At 47.8% G+C, this 17,989-nt stretch overlaps 1 protein-coding gene across 2 annotated transcripts in view; it reads right to left on the reverse strand.

Moving 5' to 3' along the window:
- LRRC7 (leucine rich repeat containing 7) overlaps positions 1-17,989 on the reverse strand; it is a 2,053,453-nt gene that overhangs the window by 1,439,227 nt on the left and 596,237 nt on the right. For both annotated transcript variants that reach the window (XM_078668793.1, XM_078668795.1), the window contains exon 4: positions 1,512-1,714. In XM_078668793.1, the coding sequence (XP_078524919.1) occupies positions 1,512-1,714 (203 nt within the window). The remainder of the gene's footprint in view (positions 1-1,511; positions 1,715-17,989) is intronic.

A 17,989-nucleotide genomic window follows, 5' to 3' on the forward strand; every position in this document is an offset into this window, starting at 1 on the left:
GAAAAAAGCATTGGCAAAGTCAGTGACATCCATTGAATTTTTAACCTTGCCAATGCTTACTTAGCACTAATGAAGACATGATAGCCAAGAGGGAATGCATCTGAGAAAATAGATATGATAATAAAGCAAACGCAACATGTATACATTATTTAACTCTTACCACATTCAAATCAACTTTAGAATGGTAGAAGCTGCATAATAAAAAATCTAAAGAAATCTTTAGCCCCAAATGCCATTGCAATATTTGTTCATAATACACGTCAGGATTTCATAAGAGATACAAAAGTGCCAGTGATCAATTCACACAATCTATTCAACTGCTATGTGTGTATTGCACAACATTGCTTAACTGTCATATAATAATTCCTAGTGGCTCATGTCAAAATTGGAGTTCCTCCTCTGACTGTACACCATAGAAGTGCCACAGAACAAGTTATCTTACAACAAACTGTGTATTCGTCAAAACCCCATGGAGCTATTTCACCCAGATGAGTAACTCTTGTCAAATACATATACATGTCCTGTCTTCCCTGAAGCTTCCCTGAAGCGTAGTTGCTGCACTAGGAAACATTCTAATCATTTACAATAGAAAACATTTCCCAGAGACTCAAACTATTCAGCCTCTAATAATTAAGCACACTCTCATAGAATACTTCATTTACTAGTCCTTGTCTATAGTTTACCAATACATATCATACATCAATGAATTGTAGCAATCATCTGACACCTAAATGTATCCTCTCCATGTCAATGTGCTCTAATTTTAACACTGAGTGCAAGAGTGAGCAGGTGCACATTTGATGTTCACCCTTATGATCAAATTGTCTCTGGTCACATAGCACAAGTGAGGGTTTTGTTAGCAATCACCGCAACATTTTCATGAGCAGATTGCATTTTAGAAAAACTATGCAAATCTGTTGCAAGATTCTGGGTGAAAGGAATGAGGAAACATGTTCTACATAACTGTGACATCAAAACAGAATTCTGCCCTGATGGCTAATTTATATCACCCTGATAGCATTGGCTGGACAGGAAAGACTGTCCAGTTTATGTTTTGACCGTACTATGAGAGGAATCACATTTATTTATTGGTACAACAACAATGTAAATTTTTGTGTTTCTTTAATTTTTCTTCTTACTTCTTTAATCTTCAACTAACATTTGTTATTATGTGTGTTTAGGCCATCTTGCCACCATCTTTAAAACCCAGAGACCACATTATGGTTCTATGACAAGAAATCAGGTTCTAGGCTTTCATGTTTCTTTATAAGTTAAAAAAAAGATGTTTTGAGAGGAGGTCATTCCTTTTCTTTAAAAACACAAGACAGCTTCAAAATAGTTGAAAATGACAGTTTGGGATTGATTAAGATTCAACAGTTGAACATTTGCAAACACTTAAGGATATCCAACATCAATCTCTTAATACATGGTGCTAATGAAACTAATCTTGACAATATTCATGGATCCAGTCATCAAATTTGATCTCCCATCTTGACGACTAGTGTTCTCACCTTAGGTAGCTCTTCAATTTGATTGGCATCTAAATAAAGTTCCTCTAATGTTCTCTCAAAATTGAAAACCTCCTTTGGCACCTGCTGTAGACTGCAGTGGGAGTAGTCTAAGACCGAGATGACTTCCTCTTCTCCACGAAAACATCGGCATGGCACCAGGCGGCCGATGATTTTCCGCTTGGTTGTCATCTCCAGGCACTGCACTAGAGAAAGAAAGAACACAGACCAATTTTAAACATGCATTTTGAAAGTGGGCATAAATAAGATTAAAGTTTTGAGAAGTTTCAGCCTATACAGATGCACAGAAATTTATTTAGAATTTCAAAATAAATATAAGTGAGATATCTTAAGATGGGACACGTCAAGTGTATCAGCATTAAATGTTTTCAGTAGAACAATTTGAAGCTACCAGTCAATAGAGACATAGACTGTAAATCACATTTCTAACAGCATTCATGTAATTTTGAAATCAATTCCGCTTAAGTACAGGCTTTTGCACCAAGAAATTTTCTCACGTAAAAATACAAGCAGTACTATTTCATGGTACAAAGATATCAGAAATGGAATTATACAATGCTTACAATGCTTGATAAAGGTGAAGCTACACGTCTTTGGATTTTATCTACTTGTTGAAAAATCTATCTCCTCTTAAGATACTCAATATGATAATTATGATATGAACATGATAGTTATATATGAAAATAAACTATCCATGTGATAGTCATCTCTATTTAGCACAAATTAAATACTTGCCTTGCTTGCTGTTATGACCTAATTGGGTTTCAAGGTTGCATTAAACGTTGTCTCTTTGTATTGAAAACGGATTCTCAATATAAAATAACCGCTTAGCCCACTCCAGCACTGCATTTTTGAAGCACTTCACAAAGCAGTTTTTTACCAATCTAAAACAAAGCATATTGTCCCATTTTTACAGTGATCGTTTTATCAGCTTTCTCAAAGTTGCATCACTTAACAGCCACACAAGTAGTGTAATCCTATAATTGTCATCCAGTGAAGTCACAACAAATGCCACAGTTGAACACAGCAGTCACACCCTTCCTGTCTTCGTTGTACCATGACAGATGTCATGCCTCAAATATTCATGCATCTTCACGACCAAATTTAAAATAACATAATAGCTATTTAAACAAACTCATCTCTACTTAATAGCCTTGGCACAAATGCATCTGCTTATTAAAAAAAAAAAAAATGGTGTTGGGTATGTGGTGTACTGTTGGCTTTATTCTTTCACTTGACCCTGTACAGTATCACTTATAGCATGTTAAATGATTAAATGTTAAATCATAGCATTTGTAACAAGACTCATGACATGTCTAACTAAATCATATTTGACAACATTGTGTATGGTACAGTGCCTAGTTATAGTTAATGTACTGTGGCTAGCAGGTTGACAATACTGTCTATGAAGGTGCCTGACCTTTAGGGCAAAAGTTATAACTGTAAATTATAACTATAACTTTTGAATTTCAAAGGTCTGTGTAGTTTAAGTTTGGTTTGTGTAGAACGAATAAATAACGTTTTTCTAACTATAGCTAATCTTAAACCTTTGTTTTCTCATTGAATTTGTATGGGTTTTTGTTTTCAAAATATCACAAATAAATACATTACTGAGTTTCTTTTTATACAGTAGTAGAGTGTAGAGTGGTTAGTAGAGTGCATAGAGTAGAGTGTCATAGAATAGAGTGGGGTAGAGTGAAGTGGCCTAGAATGAAGTAGGGTACATTAGATTGGTATAAGTGAAGTAGCATGGAGTGGAATGGCGTGGAAATGAATGGCGTGGAGAGGAATGGCGTAGATTGGATTAGCATAGAGTGGAGTGGTGCACAGTGCCGTGGCGTAGAGTAAAATGGCATACAGTGGAGTGACGTAGAGTGGGTGAGGTGGAATGGTGTAGAGTTGATTGTCTGTCAGGGGAGTGGCACAGAGTGGAGTGGCACAAAGCAGACTAACATTGAGTGAAGTGGAATAGTGTAGAGTGGGTACAGTCAAGTGGCATAAAGAGGAATAACATAGAAGTGGAGTGGCGTAGAGTGGAGTGGCCTGATGTAGACTGGAATACTGGAGGGTGGAGTGGTGTAGAGTGAAGTGGCATTGACTGAAAAGGCATAGAGTGGAGTTCCATAGAGTGGAGTGGTGTAGGGTGGAGTGGTGTAGAGTGGAATAGTGGACAGTGGCATTGAATAGAGTGGAGTAGAGTCAAGTGGCGTAGAGTGGAATAGCGGAGAGTTAAGTTGCATAGAGGGGAGTGGCGTAAAGTAGAGTTGAGTGGTGTAGAGTAGAGTTGAAGAGAGTGGAGTAGCATAGAGTGCAGTGGTGTGCACTGGAGTGGCATAGATTGGAGTGGAATAGTGTAGATTGAAGTGGCATTGAGTGGAGTGGCATGTGTAAGAGTGGAGTGGCATCTGTTAGAGTGGAGTGATGTGGAGAGTCTTTGAGTGGGTAGACTGTCGTAGAGTGGAGTGATAAGTCATAGAGTGGAGTGACATGTCATACAGTGGAGTGGACTGGCGTGTAGTGTGGTAGAGTGTAGTTTAAACAGATGTAGTGGGAAAATGGCTGAAAGTGTGTAGATGAAAATTGGCAGGAATATAGATTTTGGGGTGGAAAGGGTCCTTTTTATTGGTATATCTAAATATATGCTATAGTGTTAAAGTTATAAAGCTCAAAAACGTAGGTATGTATTGGCACACAACTTACTGCAGATATTTCATGGTATACCGTGGTACATCATAATGACAAAACAGCATATGATTGGGGAGTGAAAGCCCTTACAAAATTAAAAGGCAGCCATATTGCTTTGTGCAAACTTAGGGCCTGATTTAGATCTTTGGTGGGTGGGTTACTCTGTCACAACGATGACAGATATCCCGTCCGCCGAAATATAAATCCCATCATTTTCTATGGTAAGCACTAAATAAAGTATTGTTCAGTTAATTACTCTCAATTAAAAATAAGGACTTTACATTAAAAATTACATAAAATTCATCCATCTTTTTGATTTATGCACCATGTGCAGTTGCTCCAAAAGGAATATGCCAAGATAAAGTGTCGGTGCATCGAGATGTAAACGTAACTAGGGCAATTTACCCAGATCAATATTCCAAGTCGAACATGCCAGATTTAAGTCCCTTAAATGGGAAAGGGGCAGCATGGCCCGCCTCTAGAGGCCAATTTCGGCCCCGGGGACTCCATCCCCCGGGGCATGGCCATAATTTTTCTTTTTTTAAAAATATGTAGGAGGGGGCTGCGTGGCCCCCCTCCTGAGGCCTCTATTAGCCCCGGGGATGCCATTCCCCGAGGCTAATTGAGGGAGGGGGGCCACGCCTAGGCCACTCATGGCCCTGGGGACCCCATCCCCCTGGACCTGGCCTCTCCGTTGAGGACCGTGGGGGGACCCCAATTCCCCCATGGACCCGCCGGTTCCCCACCTCCTGCGGGTACCGGCATTGCTTTTCCACACGGGGAACTGCGGACATGCAGCTCCCCTTGTGGAAAAGCAATCTGGTTTGGATTTTGTAAGCGAGAGCAGGAAACCTGCTCTTGCTTACAAAATCCACACCAGTGTTTGCTATGACAGGGCGGGAGCCACACGGCTCCCACCCTGACATAGCAAACAGCAGTGTCCCTGGGGTGGGCACCCCGGGACACTGCAGGAGCCGGCCCTGGGGGGGTGGCGGTCCCCAGGGCCATAAAGGACTCCACGAGGGGGGCTGCGCGGCCCCCCTCCCTAGAAGTACAAAGCCGCAGGGAGGTGGTGGTACCCGGGACTTGGGGGTCCATAACGGACCCCCAAATTTAAATATACAGTGCCCCGGGGAAGTGGTTGTCCCTGGGGAGTGTGGGGAGGCTCGTGCCCTCCCCACTCATTTTTTAATACTAAAACTGAGCCCCTGGGAGGTGGTGGTCCCCGGGGCTGCGTGCCCCCCTGCAACTCATAAATCTTGCACTGGGGAGTTGGCAGTCACCGCGGCAGTGTGGGGGATGGGGGCCCCTCACACATTTTTTTCAGTGCCCCCAGGACCTGGCCCACCCGAAGGCTTAAATACAACGAAGCGCGGGAGCCCACACTTCGTTTTAAAAAAAATGTCTTGGCCGGATTCGTGACACCAGCGTGAATTAGGCTGGTTTTTTGGGGCCCTGAGGGTCCTTGTGGGACCCCTGTGCAGGCCTAGGGGGTCAGGCTGCTTCTACCCTGCCCCCTTTTCTTTTTTTTCACCTTTGTTTTTCTGTTTTCTTGTGACTCGGTTCTACCGAGTCACTAGATGGGTGCCAACACTTCCAGGTTTGGAGTGTTGACAGCCAATTACTGAACGGATTTACACCATTTAAAAAAAGGTCGCTGTCTGATCCAAGCACTACCTTTTTGCCAAATTTGGGGTAATTCCGTTGAGTAGTTTCGGCTGTAGCCTTGCGCAAAGTTTCCTGTGGGAAATTGATTTTTTGACTCGTATTTTTTGAATTTCTCAGCAACTACTGAAGGGATTTACACCATTTAAAAAAATGGTCGCTTTCCAAACCAAGCTCTGCCTTTATGCCAAATTTGGGGTAATTCCGTTCAGCAGTTCGGGCTGTAGCCCGTCCCAAATTTTCCAATAGAAATTAACTTGGGGAAAACGCGTTTTGGGACCCCCCTTTTTTCTCAGCCCCCGCTTGACGAATCACCCCAAAACTATCAGGATAGGAGCTGACCTGGACAGACTTTTTTTGGGAAAATTTCGCAAAGATTCGTCAAATGACTCCAAAGTTATTAGCAAATCAAAAAATGCTTTTCCTCTGGAAACTAGGTTCTAACTATCAATCAATCAATCATTCATCAGAATTTGTATAGCGCGCTACTCACCCGTAGGGTCTCAAGGCCCTGAGGGGAGGGGGTCGCTACTGCTCAAACAGCCATGTCTTGAGTTGTTTCCTGAAGGAGAGATGGTCCCGGGTCAGCCGTAGGTGAGTGGGAGGGAGTTCCAAGTCTTGGCTACCAGGTAGGAGAAGGATCTTCCTCCGACGGTGGATCTGCGGATTCGTGGGACGGAAGCGAGGGCGAGGCTGGCGGATCGGAGCTGGCGGGTGGGTGTGTAGAATGTGAGGCAGCTGTTGAGGTACATCGGACCCGTGTCGTGGAGAGCCTTGTGTGCGTGGGTGAATTGTCTCAACGTGATCCTCTTGTTGACGGGGAGCCAGTGCAGGTCTTTCAGGTAGGCAGAGATGTGGCTGTGGCGAGGGATGTCCAGGACGAGTCGTGCTGAGGCGTTCTGAATGCGCTGGAGTCTTTTCTGGAGTTTGGCTGTGGTTCCAGCGTAGAGGGTGTTCCCGTAGTCCAGACGGCTGGTGACAAAGGCCTGAGTGACTGTCTTCCTGGTTTCGGTGGGGATCCATCGGAAGATCTTGCGGAGCATACGTAGGGTGTTGAAGAAGGATGACGAGACGGCGTTGACTTGCTTGGTCATTGTGAGGGAGGAGTCCAGAATGAAGCCCAGGTTGCGTGCATCGTCCGTTGGCTTGGGTGCGGTGCCCGGGGCAGGGGGCCACCAGGAGTCGTCCCAGGCAGAGGGGGATGGTCCGAGGATGAGGACTTTCATCTTGTCTGAGTTCAGTTTCAGATGGCTGATCTTCATCCATTCTGCGACGTCTTTCATTTCTTCCTGGAAGTTGGCTTTGGCGGTGGCGGGGTCGTTGGTGAGGGAGAGGATCAGCTGGGTGTCGTCGGCGTAGGAGATGATGTTGAGGTTGTGTTGGCGTGCGATGGCTGCGAGAGGGCTCATGTAGACGTTGAAGAGGGTGGGGCTGAGTGAGGATCCTTGCGGAACGCCGCAGATGACTTCGGTGGCCGCGGATCGGAACGGGGGAGGCGGACTCTCTGCGTTCTTCCGTCGAGGAATGAGATGATCCACTCCAGGGCTGCTCCTTGGATTCCGGTGTTGCTGAGGCGCTGTATCAGGGTGCAGTGGCATACGGTGTCGAAGGCTGCTGAGAGGTCCCAGAGGATGAGGGCAGCAGTTTCCCCGTTGTCGAGCAGGGACCTGATGTCGTCGGTGGCTGCGATGAGGGCGGTCTCGGTGCTGTGGTTTGCTCAGAAACCGGACTGAGAGGGGTCGAGGGATCCGTTGGTCTCGAGGAAGGCGGAGAGTTGTCTGTTGACGGTCTTCTCGATGACTTTGGCTGTAAAGGGGAGGAGCGAGATGTGGCGGAAGTGCTTCAGGTCCGTGGGGTCCGCGGTGGGTTTCTTCAGGAGGGCGCTCAGATCGGCATGTTTCCAGCTCTCCGGGAAGGTGGCGGATGCAAAGGAGCTGTTGATGATGTTCTGGATTTGGGGTGCGATGATGGAGTCGGCTTTGTTGAAGATGTGGTGTGGGCAGGGGTCGGTAGGGGAGCCGGAGTGGATGGTGTTCATCAGGTGGGTGGTGTCTTCCGTGCTGACAGGGGTCCAGGTGCAGAGGGTGGTGGTGGGGTGCGCTGGTTCGGTGGTTGGGTAAGTGGTCAGCGCGCCGAAGCTGTTGTGTATGTCGGCGATCTTGTGGTCAAAGAACGAGGCGAGTGAGTTGCAGAGGTCTTGCGAGGGTGTGATGTCGTTGTTGCAGGCGCTGGGGTTGGAGAGCTCTTTAACGATGCTGAAGAGTTCCTTGCTGTTGTGGGTGTCCAGTCGTTCTTTGAATGTTGTCTTCTTGGTGGTGCGGATCAGCGGGTGGTGTTTGCGGGTGGCGTTCTTGAGGGCGGTCATGTGTTCTGCTGTCTGGTCGTGGCGCCAGGCTTTCTCGAGGGTGCGGCAGGTTTTCTTGGAGTTTTTGAGGTCGTTGGTAAACCACGAGGCTTTCCTGCTGCCGGGTCTACTGGGAGGGTTTTTCAGAGGTGCGAGTTCTTCGGCGCAGTTGGTGAGCCACTGTGTGAGGTTGCGGGCTGCTTCGTTGGGGTCCGTTGTGTTGGTGGGAGGGTTCTGGCTGAGGACGGTGGTGAGCTGGTCGGCGGTGATCTTGCTCCAGTTTCTGCGGGGAGCCTGTTGTGGGTGGTGGTGGCTCATGGTTCTCCTGAAGTTGAAGTGGATGCAGCTGTGGTCTGCCCAGTGTAGTCCAGTTGAGTGGCGGAAGGAGATGTGCTTGCTGGAGGAGAAGATAGGGTCGAGCGTGTGGCCGGCGTAGTGGGTGGGGGAGTTCACCAGTTGCTTGAGTCCGAGGTTGGCGAGGTTATCCAGCAGGGCGGCGGTGTTGCAGTCCTTGTTGTTCTCCAGGTGGAAGTTGAGGTCCCCTAGGAGGATGTAGTCTGTGGAGGTGAGGGCGTGCGGACTGATGAAGTCTGCGATGGCTTCGCTGAATTGTGTGCGTGGTCCCGGGGGTCTGTAGATGAGGGTGCCTCTGAGGGTGGTCTTGGGGTCGGTGTGAATCTGGAAGTGAAGGTGCTCGGCGGCGGTGAGGGTGTCGTCGGAGTTGGTCGTGATGCGGATGGTGTTTCTGTAGACGATGGCGATGCCTCCTCCGGTCTGGTTGACGCGGTCCCTCCGAGTGATCTTGTAGCCCTCCGGGATGACTATGGCGATGTCGTGGGCTGAGGAGGCGTTCATCCATGTTTCTGTGAGGAAGGCGACGTCTGGTGATCTTGTGTCGAGGAGGTTCCAGAGTTCGACGGCGTGCCTGTGGACGGAGCGGGTGTTAAGCAGAATGCACTTGAGGTGGTTGTTGCTGGGGCTCGGCTTTGCGGGTGCGGTGCAGTTTCGGAGGCAGGAGAATTTGCAGGCTTGGCAGGTGAAGGGTCCGTGGGTGCATTTCGGGGTGGCTCGGTAGCAGGCGGGGTTCCGGCTGGCGTTGAGTGCGTGGAGGGTGGCGGCGTCGTAGGTTTGCCGGGTGCGTTGGCATCGTTGAGGACCAGGGGTCCTGGCACTGGGCGCGGTCCAGGTGCGGACGGGCGCAAACGGGCTTGCCTTTGGCGCACAATTGGCGTGTCCGCTGCGCGCGTCCGCTGCGCGGTCGCCTCGTGGACTCCATAAGTAAGGAGTAGGGAGGGAGGAGCAGCTGGGTGGCGGGAGCGGGGCGGGGCCGCAGGGAGGCAGCTGCATGAAAATCAAGTGGTGGGCGGCTCAGCGGTGGCTGGGTCGTCCAAGGTGGCAGCGGCGGCGGGATCAGCTGGGCGAGGAGGCAGGCTGGGAGACAGCAGCGCATGGAGGTGACCTAGCCTAGAGGCAGGGTCAACGGTCGCTCCCTATGCCTGCACGCAGCCCCCTTAAGTAAGGAGCCGGGAGGGAGGAGCAGCTGGGTGGCGGGAGCGGGGCGGCGAATGGGCTGGAGGGGGGGTGGGGCCGCAGGGAGGCAGCGGCGGGAAAATCAGATGGTGGGCGGTTCAGCGGCAGCTGGGTCATCCACGGCGGCAGCGGCGGCGGGATCAGCTGGGCGAGGAGGCAGGCTGGGAGACAGCAGCGCGTGGGGGCGACCTAGCCTAGAGGCAGGGTCAACGGTCGCTCCCTATGCCTGCACGCAGCCCCCTTAAGTAAGGAGCCGGGAGGGAGGAGCAGCTGGGTGGCGGGAGCGGGGCGACGAATGGGCTGGAGGGGGGCGGGCCGCAGGAAGGCAGCGGCGGGAAAATCAGGTGGTGGGCGGCTCAGCGGCGGCTGGGTCGTCCAAGGCGGCAGCGGTGGCAGGATCAGCTGAGCGAGGAGGCAAGCTGGGAGACAGCAGCGCGTGGGGGCAACCTAGCCTAGAGGCAGGGTTAACCGTCGCTCCCAATACCTGCACGCAGCCCCCTTAAGTAAGGAGCCTTGAGGGAGGAGCAGCCGAGTGGCAGGAGCGGGGCGGCGAATGGGCTGAAGGGGGGCGGGGCCGCAGGGAGGCAGCGGCGGGAAAATCAGGCAGTGGGCGGCTCAGCTGCGGCTGGGTCGTCCAAGGCGGCAGCGGCGGTGGGATCAGCTGGGTGAGAAGGTAGGCTGGGAGACAGCAGCGCATGGGGGCGACCTAGCCTAGAGGCAGGGTCAACGGTCGCTCCCTATGCCTACACGCAGCCCCCTCAAATAAGGAGCCGGGAGAGGGGAGCAGCTGGGTGGCGGGAGCGGGGCGGCGAATGGGCTGGAGGGGGGCGGGGCCGCAGGGAGGCAGCGGCGGGAAAATCAGGTGGTGGGTGGCCCAGCGGCGGCTGGGTCGTCCAAGGCGGTAGCGGGATCAGCTGGGCGAGGAGGCAGGCTGGGAGACAGCAGCGCATTCGGGCGACCTAGCCTAGAGGCAGGGTCAACGGTCGCTCCCTATGCCTGCACGCAGCCCCCTTAAGTAAGGAGCCGGGAGGGAGGAGCAGCTGGGTGGCGGGGGCGGGGCGGCGAATGGGCTGGAGGGGGGCGGGCCGCAGGGAGGCAGCGGCGGGAAAATCAGGTGGTGGGCGGCTCAGCGGAGGGATCAGCTGGGCGAGGAGGCAGGCTGGGAGACAGCAGCGCGTGGGGGCGACCTAGCCTAGAGGCTGGGTCAACAGGCGCTATAAGTATCTACTGGCGAGCGCCAGTAGGTAATATATATATATGTATGGGTGATTGGTTTGGGGGGGTGAAGCCCCACTCTGGCAACAACCACAATAATTGTCAAGGTATATTTCAAAAGTCACTAAATTAACATGTGCTTAGGCCGCTGGTACCTTGGCACACAAGCAGTCAGGCTTAACTTAGAGACAATGCATAAAGTATTTATGCACCACACAAACAGTAATAAGTGGAAAACAGAACATGAGAATAGTCCCAAACTAAAATAGAGACATTTTTAATAGAGAAAATGATACCAGAACAATATAAATCCAATTAGTAGAACCAGAAATATTAACCGCATGCGTGCGGGCGGAATTCCGCCCGTACGCTGGGTTTTTAAAAAGCGCACTTTACGTGACGAGCTGGGCTCGTCATGAGCGTGCGAGGAGGCTACGCCATGACGAGCCCAGCTCGTCATGAGCGTCGAAGGGGTTAAATGACATTTTATTTTAGTAAAAATAGCACCTAAAAGCACAAAGCATCACTCTTGGTCATCTAGTTGCACTGGACCTGGAAAAGTCACAAGTTCAGGCTCACCGTGATTAAGCACTGGTCAGCACTGGTCAGGTATAGGGATGAGGTTAGGCCCGTTGAATAGTTACCTTCTTAAGTCCGGCACACAGAGTTCTATTCGTGTTGAGAAGGGCGTGAGGAGCAAGCTGGACATCGATGATAGTCATCGTTGTAGTGCGAAGAGCAGGTCAAGGGCTGTGGATGGTCATTTCTTACCACTGGTGGCCTCTGAAGCTTGTTTTGTCCTTGTAGATCAGACAGGAGGTCGGCCAACTAGCCCTTGGAGTCACTGGTTAGCCTTGGATGAAGGCAAGCAGGGCCATGCTTCCTTATCAGACAGCAAGGCAGTCTCTCTAGCAGTAGGGCAGCATTTATATGTACAAGTAGTAGCACTACAGGAGCTCGGGCATTGCGGGGCAGGGCAGGGGGGAGTGGATTTCCCACTCCTGAGTGCGCAAAGATTGTTTGGTCGGCTCGCTCGGGCCATCCAAATCAGTCATGCACATTCTGGCCTTCTCCATGCAGAGTGCATTGCAGCCTTAATTGACGACATGCCCACCCCATAAGCCCCTGGCTGGGTGCCGTCCCCATCAATCAGGTTATGATTGGCTTAGAGGAGGAAGCCTGGCTGCCTGCTTCCTGTTCCTGTCGGAGGCAGGAGAGCAGAAGAGCAGGAGCCAAGAAGACGCAGGACCCGGCAGAAGAGTATGTTTATTTTTTATTTCCCGGTGATCCCCACCCCCGCTAATCCCACACCTCCGTGATCCCTCGAGCCTGCCCCTCACTCTCGAGTAATGACGGCAGCTACTGCTCTTTAGCAGCTCTTTGTATAGTGTCTAGAAATATTTTCATTATAACTCAACTAAAGAACTATCAAAGAGAAGTGTGAACTTACTTTCTGATAAAGTATTCCGGCGATCTCAGAAAGAAAGAGAAAGGAGGATCAAAGTTTGTAAGGGCAAAGGAAAAGGAAGAGAAAAGAACCAGAAAAAAAGAGAAAAGGTAGGAAGGAGATGAGATTGAATGAGAGACAGAAGAAGTGAGGAGACAGACTGAGTAAGGGGATATAGAGGAGAACGTTAAAAGGATGTAGGAGATGAGAGGAGAGTGGGGGGGAGATAGGGAGGCAAGAAGGAAAGACCATAGGAATGAAGAACTAGGAGACACATAAATTACATTAGTGTAACAGGTGCAGTGACACCAGAGTCCAGTGGTGTGATGGGTGTACTGCACCTCATTTATAGTTGGAATGTAATACCGGTTGAGGGGACTAGTTTTTTTGCTTGCACTAGGGTCCATGCAGTGGCGGCTGCCACAATATAGAGGAGGTGAGGCGGGTGGATTGGGCGCAGGGGAGCGACACCTGGAGCTGCTGCCTACCTCCTGCATCATGCTTTGTCCTTCCTGATCCTAGCAAGCACTGAGGCCACATCATTGGCTCCCTGTGCAATTCCAGCACTGCTCTTATACTATGAGACCAGAGTGGGTATTGGCCTAAGCAGGCTCCGCTCAGACGAGGAAGTCTGTGGCGGTTTCTACAGCCCGTCTGTTCAATGCAGCTGGGATGGAGAAACCTAAATGCGCATGTGTGCTTTGGTCATCCTGAAACGGCCAGCCAAACACATATGCGCACTTAGGGAGTGCACATAGCACTCCTCCTCTCCAGGCCCCGCCACTCACCGAGCAAGCTGGCTCAGAGCCTGCAAATGAAAAATGAAACAATGCTAGAACATCGTTTTATTTTTCATTTGCTGGCTCGGAGTGAGGCAATGGGGTGACGCTCCTCCGCATACGTCCTGAGCAGATCTCACAGAATAAGATATAAAATATGGCAAAAAATTAAACAGTGCCAATGTTGTATTGCTATGTGACTTTTGTTTTACCTATTATCTAATTAATTGATATGTAATTAATCTTGAATGTTTTGATTTTTGGGAGATTTTAAAGAAATATTCCCTCAACAATTGTTCGAACTACAGTGAAACTGAAAGCTACACTGCAAATGGTGCTAGATAGACTATTAAAGTGAGACCCCATCCGAAGTGGCCTCTAAAGACTGTCTTGACATAAACTGATGCATTCGTCCAAATCAGTATCGTACAGAATTGCTATTACCACACATGGTATACACAGGTGAATTGCTACTACATAGAAGTTTGGCCATGTATCCACCTGGTACTAGCAGGTAAAATAAACGACTGGAAATAGGGCCAGAATTACAGGTTTACATGAAGTGATCGGGGCGATAACATCAAGTTCTGCATGTTATTCTCCATTCCATAAGGCCCTGTTGAGAATCAACCTGTCATCTACTGCTTGAGCAAAACCTTTGGGACATGTTGGGCTGTCCACTGCTTTGATTTCACTTACCAATGAGAAGACAAGCAACAGGAGCTACAATTAAGAGAGCCTTTCGAAGAATGTCTACAATAGCTGCTCATTTTATTTGTATTTAACTGGAGAGAGCATCATTCCCCATCCATTTTTACAGACACTCTCCAGGGTGGAAGCAGTAGAGAAAATGAATTGTTACAGATTCCTCAAGTCTTCTGATGCCGTGTTACAGGACCTGTTCATTTTACATCAAACAGATTTGCCATTTTGCTGGTTGTTTTATTTTCCCATAACTGGCAGTGAGAAGAATTTTGATCAGTTCACGAGTATGAGTTTAAGCCATGATTTGGATCACGAGTTAGTTGTTACATCACATGTAAGTACGGCACATCTCAAATTTCACCTGGACAAATTATTTTACCGGGACAAATTTAGGCAGAAAAAACCTCAAAAAATTGTCCTCGTGACCAAGGTCAGTAAGAAATCACATGTGTGCAAATGATGCAGTAAACACCAAAACTACATTTGACTGCATGCTGTGCTTTATCCTGGGGTAGAGATTTGGGAGTAATTATCCCACCAGGCAAATACCGCACCTATGGGTATCAGCAGTTATCAGGTGCAGTAAATAACAGCCTTTTTAGATGCACCACTTCTAGAAATGAAAAATGACTTGAGCTGAAAAGCCAGGACTGACTGACTACACCTTTCACATCTGACATCGAACAACCTGAGAGCCCTGCAGCTGGGGGAGTTTTCAAAGTTTCCCATTCTCAGCTCTCCTCTAGTGCTATTTAATTATTTTGTTTTATGCATTAACACATTTTACTGTCTGCCCACCATCCGTGCGTCTGTATATAAGTTCTACAAAAGGATGCAACATTGTTGACCTAAAGACACAAATCGATGATGTTTGATTGTAAAATTATTACTTGTAAACCTTTCCCAATCCGTATTTTTTCCAGTTCTTGGCGTACGAGGAGCATATTTACTTCACGTGGCTGCGTCTTTTCAAGTATGGTCAGAGTCCCTGGTGGCTTTGTGCGCTTGTAACAACGAGGAGAGATGATGCGCTGGTAATAAAAACGCGCTCAGTAATAAAAGGGTGCCTGGGAGGTAAAAGCTACCACTTAGTCCTATGGGCTCAAATGCTCCTTGCTTTATCTAGTTTCTTAGATCGGTTTCTTTTCATTGAGTTCATTTCAGCAGAAAATCTGCAGCCAGTCATTTTCACTCTGCCGGTCACTTCCTACAGAAAAGTGTCTCAGGTAAGGGGGGGGGGGGGGGTGAGGGGTGCATTGTGGTCGAATCCGGTATCCATCACAAGTGCTTTGCATCATGATGTCTTCCTAACAGACAAGAAGGCTTAAATCTCTCCTGACATACAAAAATATAGACTCTCCGATGATAATGAACACTCTGGGTACAGGGACAGACCCACTGCTCCCACAAGAAGGTTAATGACAAGATGACAACAGGCAAGCATCTCAGCAGCAGGCTAATTAACCAGGATGACTCAAAAAGCATCCTTCTGTTTTTGAACAACACATTTGAACCTCTGAAATGAGGGAGCTTGGAATGAGGCATTCACACAGTTACACTACTCAAATAACCAAACAGTGAATGAAGATGCAAAGACATTATTGACTGCGGCCATTTTTGCAAAGAGGAAGCAGTTTAGAGCGGTCTGTTTCCTGCTGTATCTTTGTTAACAGACGTTGAATACCTTTGGGTGCACTAAAAATAGATGTTAACAGTGACACCCTATTGAAAAGACTATGGTAGTAAGGACTGTGTTCAAGTAAAGGAATGTATGCTCAGACAATATGCATATGTTAATAGGTGCACCTCAGTGGCAACATTGGAGAGCATGAAGTTTTAACCCTTTAGAGATTTATAGACTATTCCTTTCACTATAACTGTACAGATATAAATGTTAGAACACAGTATAGGGTAATTGTAATGTATACATTTAGAAAGACACCACAATTAGAAATTGAACTGTGCATCTAATAATGAGTTATTCTATTACTATGTATGGCTCTTATAGAGAGCCGCTATTGTTTATTTCAGTTTCCAACTGTCATAACTCACTGCTATGACGTAGCAACAGTTGATAACAAAACTGGTTACCCGCTGTTGCGATGTCAAAACGATATTCCAGGCCAGGCTAACAAGGCTCTCTGAGGCCCTGTCAGTGCAGCTGTGCTTGTCTGCTTTGAAGGAAATCAGAAAGCGCAGCTGCTGCAGAGGTAAGGAAGGCAGGGAAAGTGGAGTGGGGTGGTCAAGAATGGCAGATCATTTTTAATTTTTGTTGCCTTTTGGACAGGGATAGATAACTGAGGACATACTATATATGACTCACCCATTACTCCTCTGCCCCTGCAAAGCACTTTGAAAGCACGGGCAGATGATTTGGGGGGCCATACATAACATAAAATTATAGATGTGTAATAACCTATAATTAGCCTTTTTTACCTAATAAAACCAGCCAATAAGAACAGTCTATTGCCATTCGATAGCTTGCATCTATGCCCACTTACAGAGAATCTTCCATGGAGCCAATTCTTGAGAATCTGTCGCAATCGCAGCAACCTTGAAGACTACAGTAAACAAGCCGATGATGTGACAGAAAAACTAGCAACGAGAAAATACCCAACACAGGTCATCAAAAAGTGCAATAAACTTGCAAGGAATCAAAATCGAGGGAAGGTCCAGGAACAGACGAACAAATCCACAATTCTACCTTGCATCCCCACCTACTGCAGAGCAACCAGCCAAGTGAAAAAAGCGATCAATAAACACTGGAACGTCATCACCTCTGGTGCTCTAAACTGGTCCAAACCTAGGTTTGGCAAAAAAAAAAGTATTGAAAATATATGGGACTATCTGGTTCACACGAGACCCACGTCACGCCCCCAGCAGAGAGAAGCGATGTCCACGACTTGGGGTTTATAGCCCGTCATGGGACATTTCCTGTGTGGAACATGCTCAGTATGCCTTCACACCAAAAGAACCTAAACCATTGACTCCACCAGGATGGATGAGGATGATCTAGGTTAAGACGCTGGTGACCCATCATTGACAAGTAAGTTACTAATCTTCAGAGACCCTGCCTCTCTCACTATACTATGTATATTTAGCTGTCATGCATGACTGTGCACGTCCTAACTACATGGGAAACAACGTTCTCTAGTTGCTCCCCATTACCATAAACCTATATGTTTACCTTGCTAGGAGGCGCATCCTGGCGCCACACTTCCTATGAATATAGCAGTCCTCAACGTTTAATAATTGGGACACTTCTGAATGCTTTTATCAAGAACACACATTCTTTTGAGTGGAGAACACCACCAATGTGCACAGCAACTGTCGCTCCATCTTTTTGGCCAACCGACATAGAGGGACACCTACTAATGCTGTGACAAAACAATTAACATAACTCCTCCCTACACAAAACTCTTTGCAGGCATATTTGAGTCTGACAGCTCTCTTGAATGAAGCCTTCTTTCTAAATAGAGGCATTCGATTGTTATACTCACTTTGCCATGACACCCCTGCCTCACCCAATACCTATGAGGCATACCATTAGAAAATTAGAAGGTATTTATGCATATACATCTTGTAGTGTGATTTGGATCTTATTCGCTCTTCACAATATCTGAACATAACAAGTGCAAGCTTATATTTATGTGGGCCTTTTTAACAAAATTGAAACAACATTCTCCCTCGCTTCACTCCTCTCCACCACAAAGCACATGTTACTCTTAACAGTCATAAGTGGACTGTTTTAATCTTAAAATCCCCCATCTCCCTGCACACAACAACAGCTGTCTGCACAGTACTGTGATGAGTATTGTTTGATTGGATGCACGACCTGATTTCAGGGAGTGGCTAAAAGATGTTTACTTGAGCATGCCCCAAGCAATATCCATGGGCATCCCTGCATTTGGGTTTAATAAATATATCACATAAGGAATGACACACTCAAGATTGTTGTATGGTATACCAACAGGACCCCACAATCTCTAATAAAAAATATTTTTTCTTGAAAGTCATAGCCTCAATGAAAGCCGACATAACCTTCCGACAGAATTTATCAGAATGAAGACACATGAGTAATAGACTTACA

This window comes from Lissotriton helveticus, chromosome 1_2 (genome assembly GCF_964261635.1).
Source record: "Lissotriton helveticus chromosome 1_2, aLisHel1.1, whole genome shotgun sequence".
In the NCBI taxonomy this organism is placed as follows: Eukaryota; Metazoa; Chordata; class Amphibia; order Caudata; family Salamandridae; genus Lissotriton; species Lissotriton helveticus.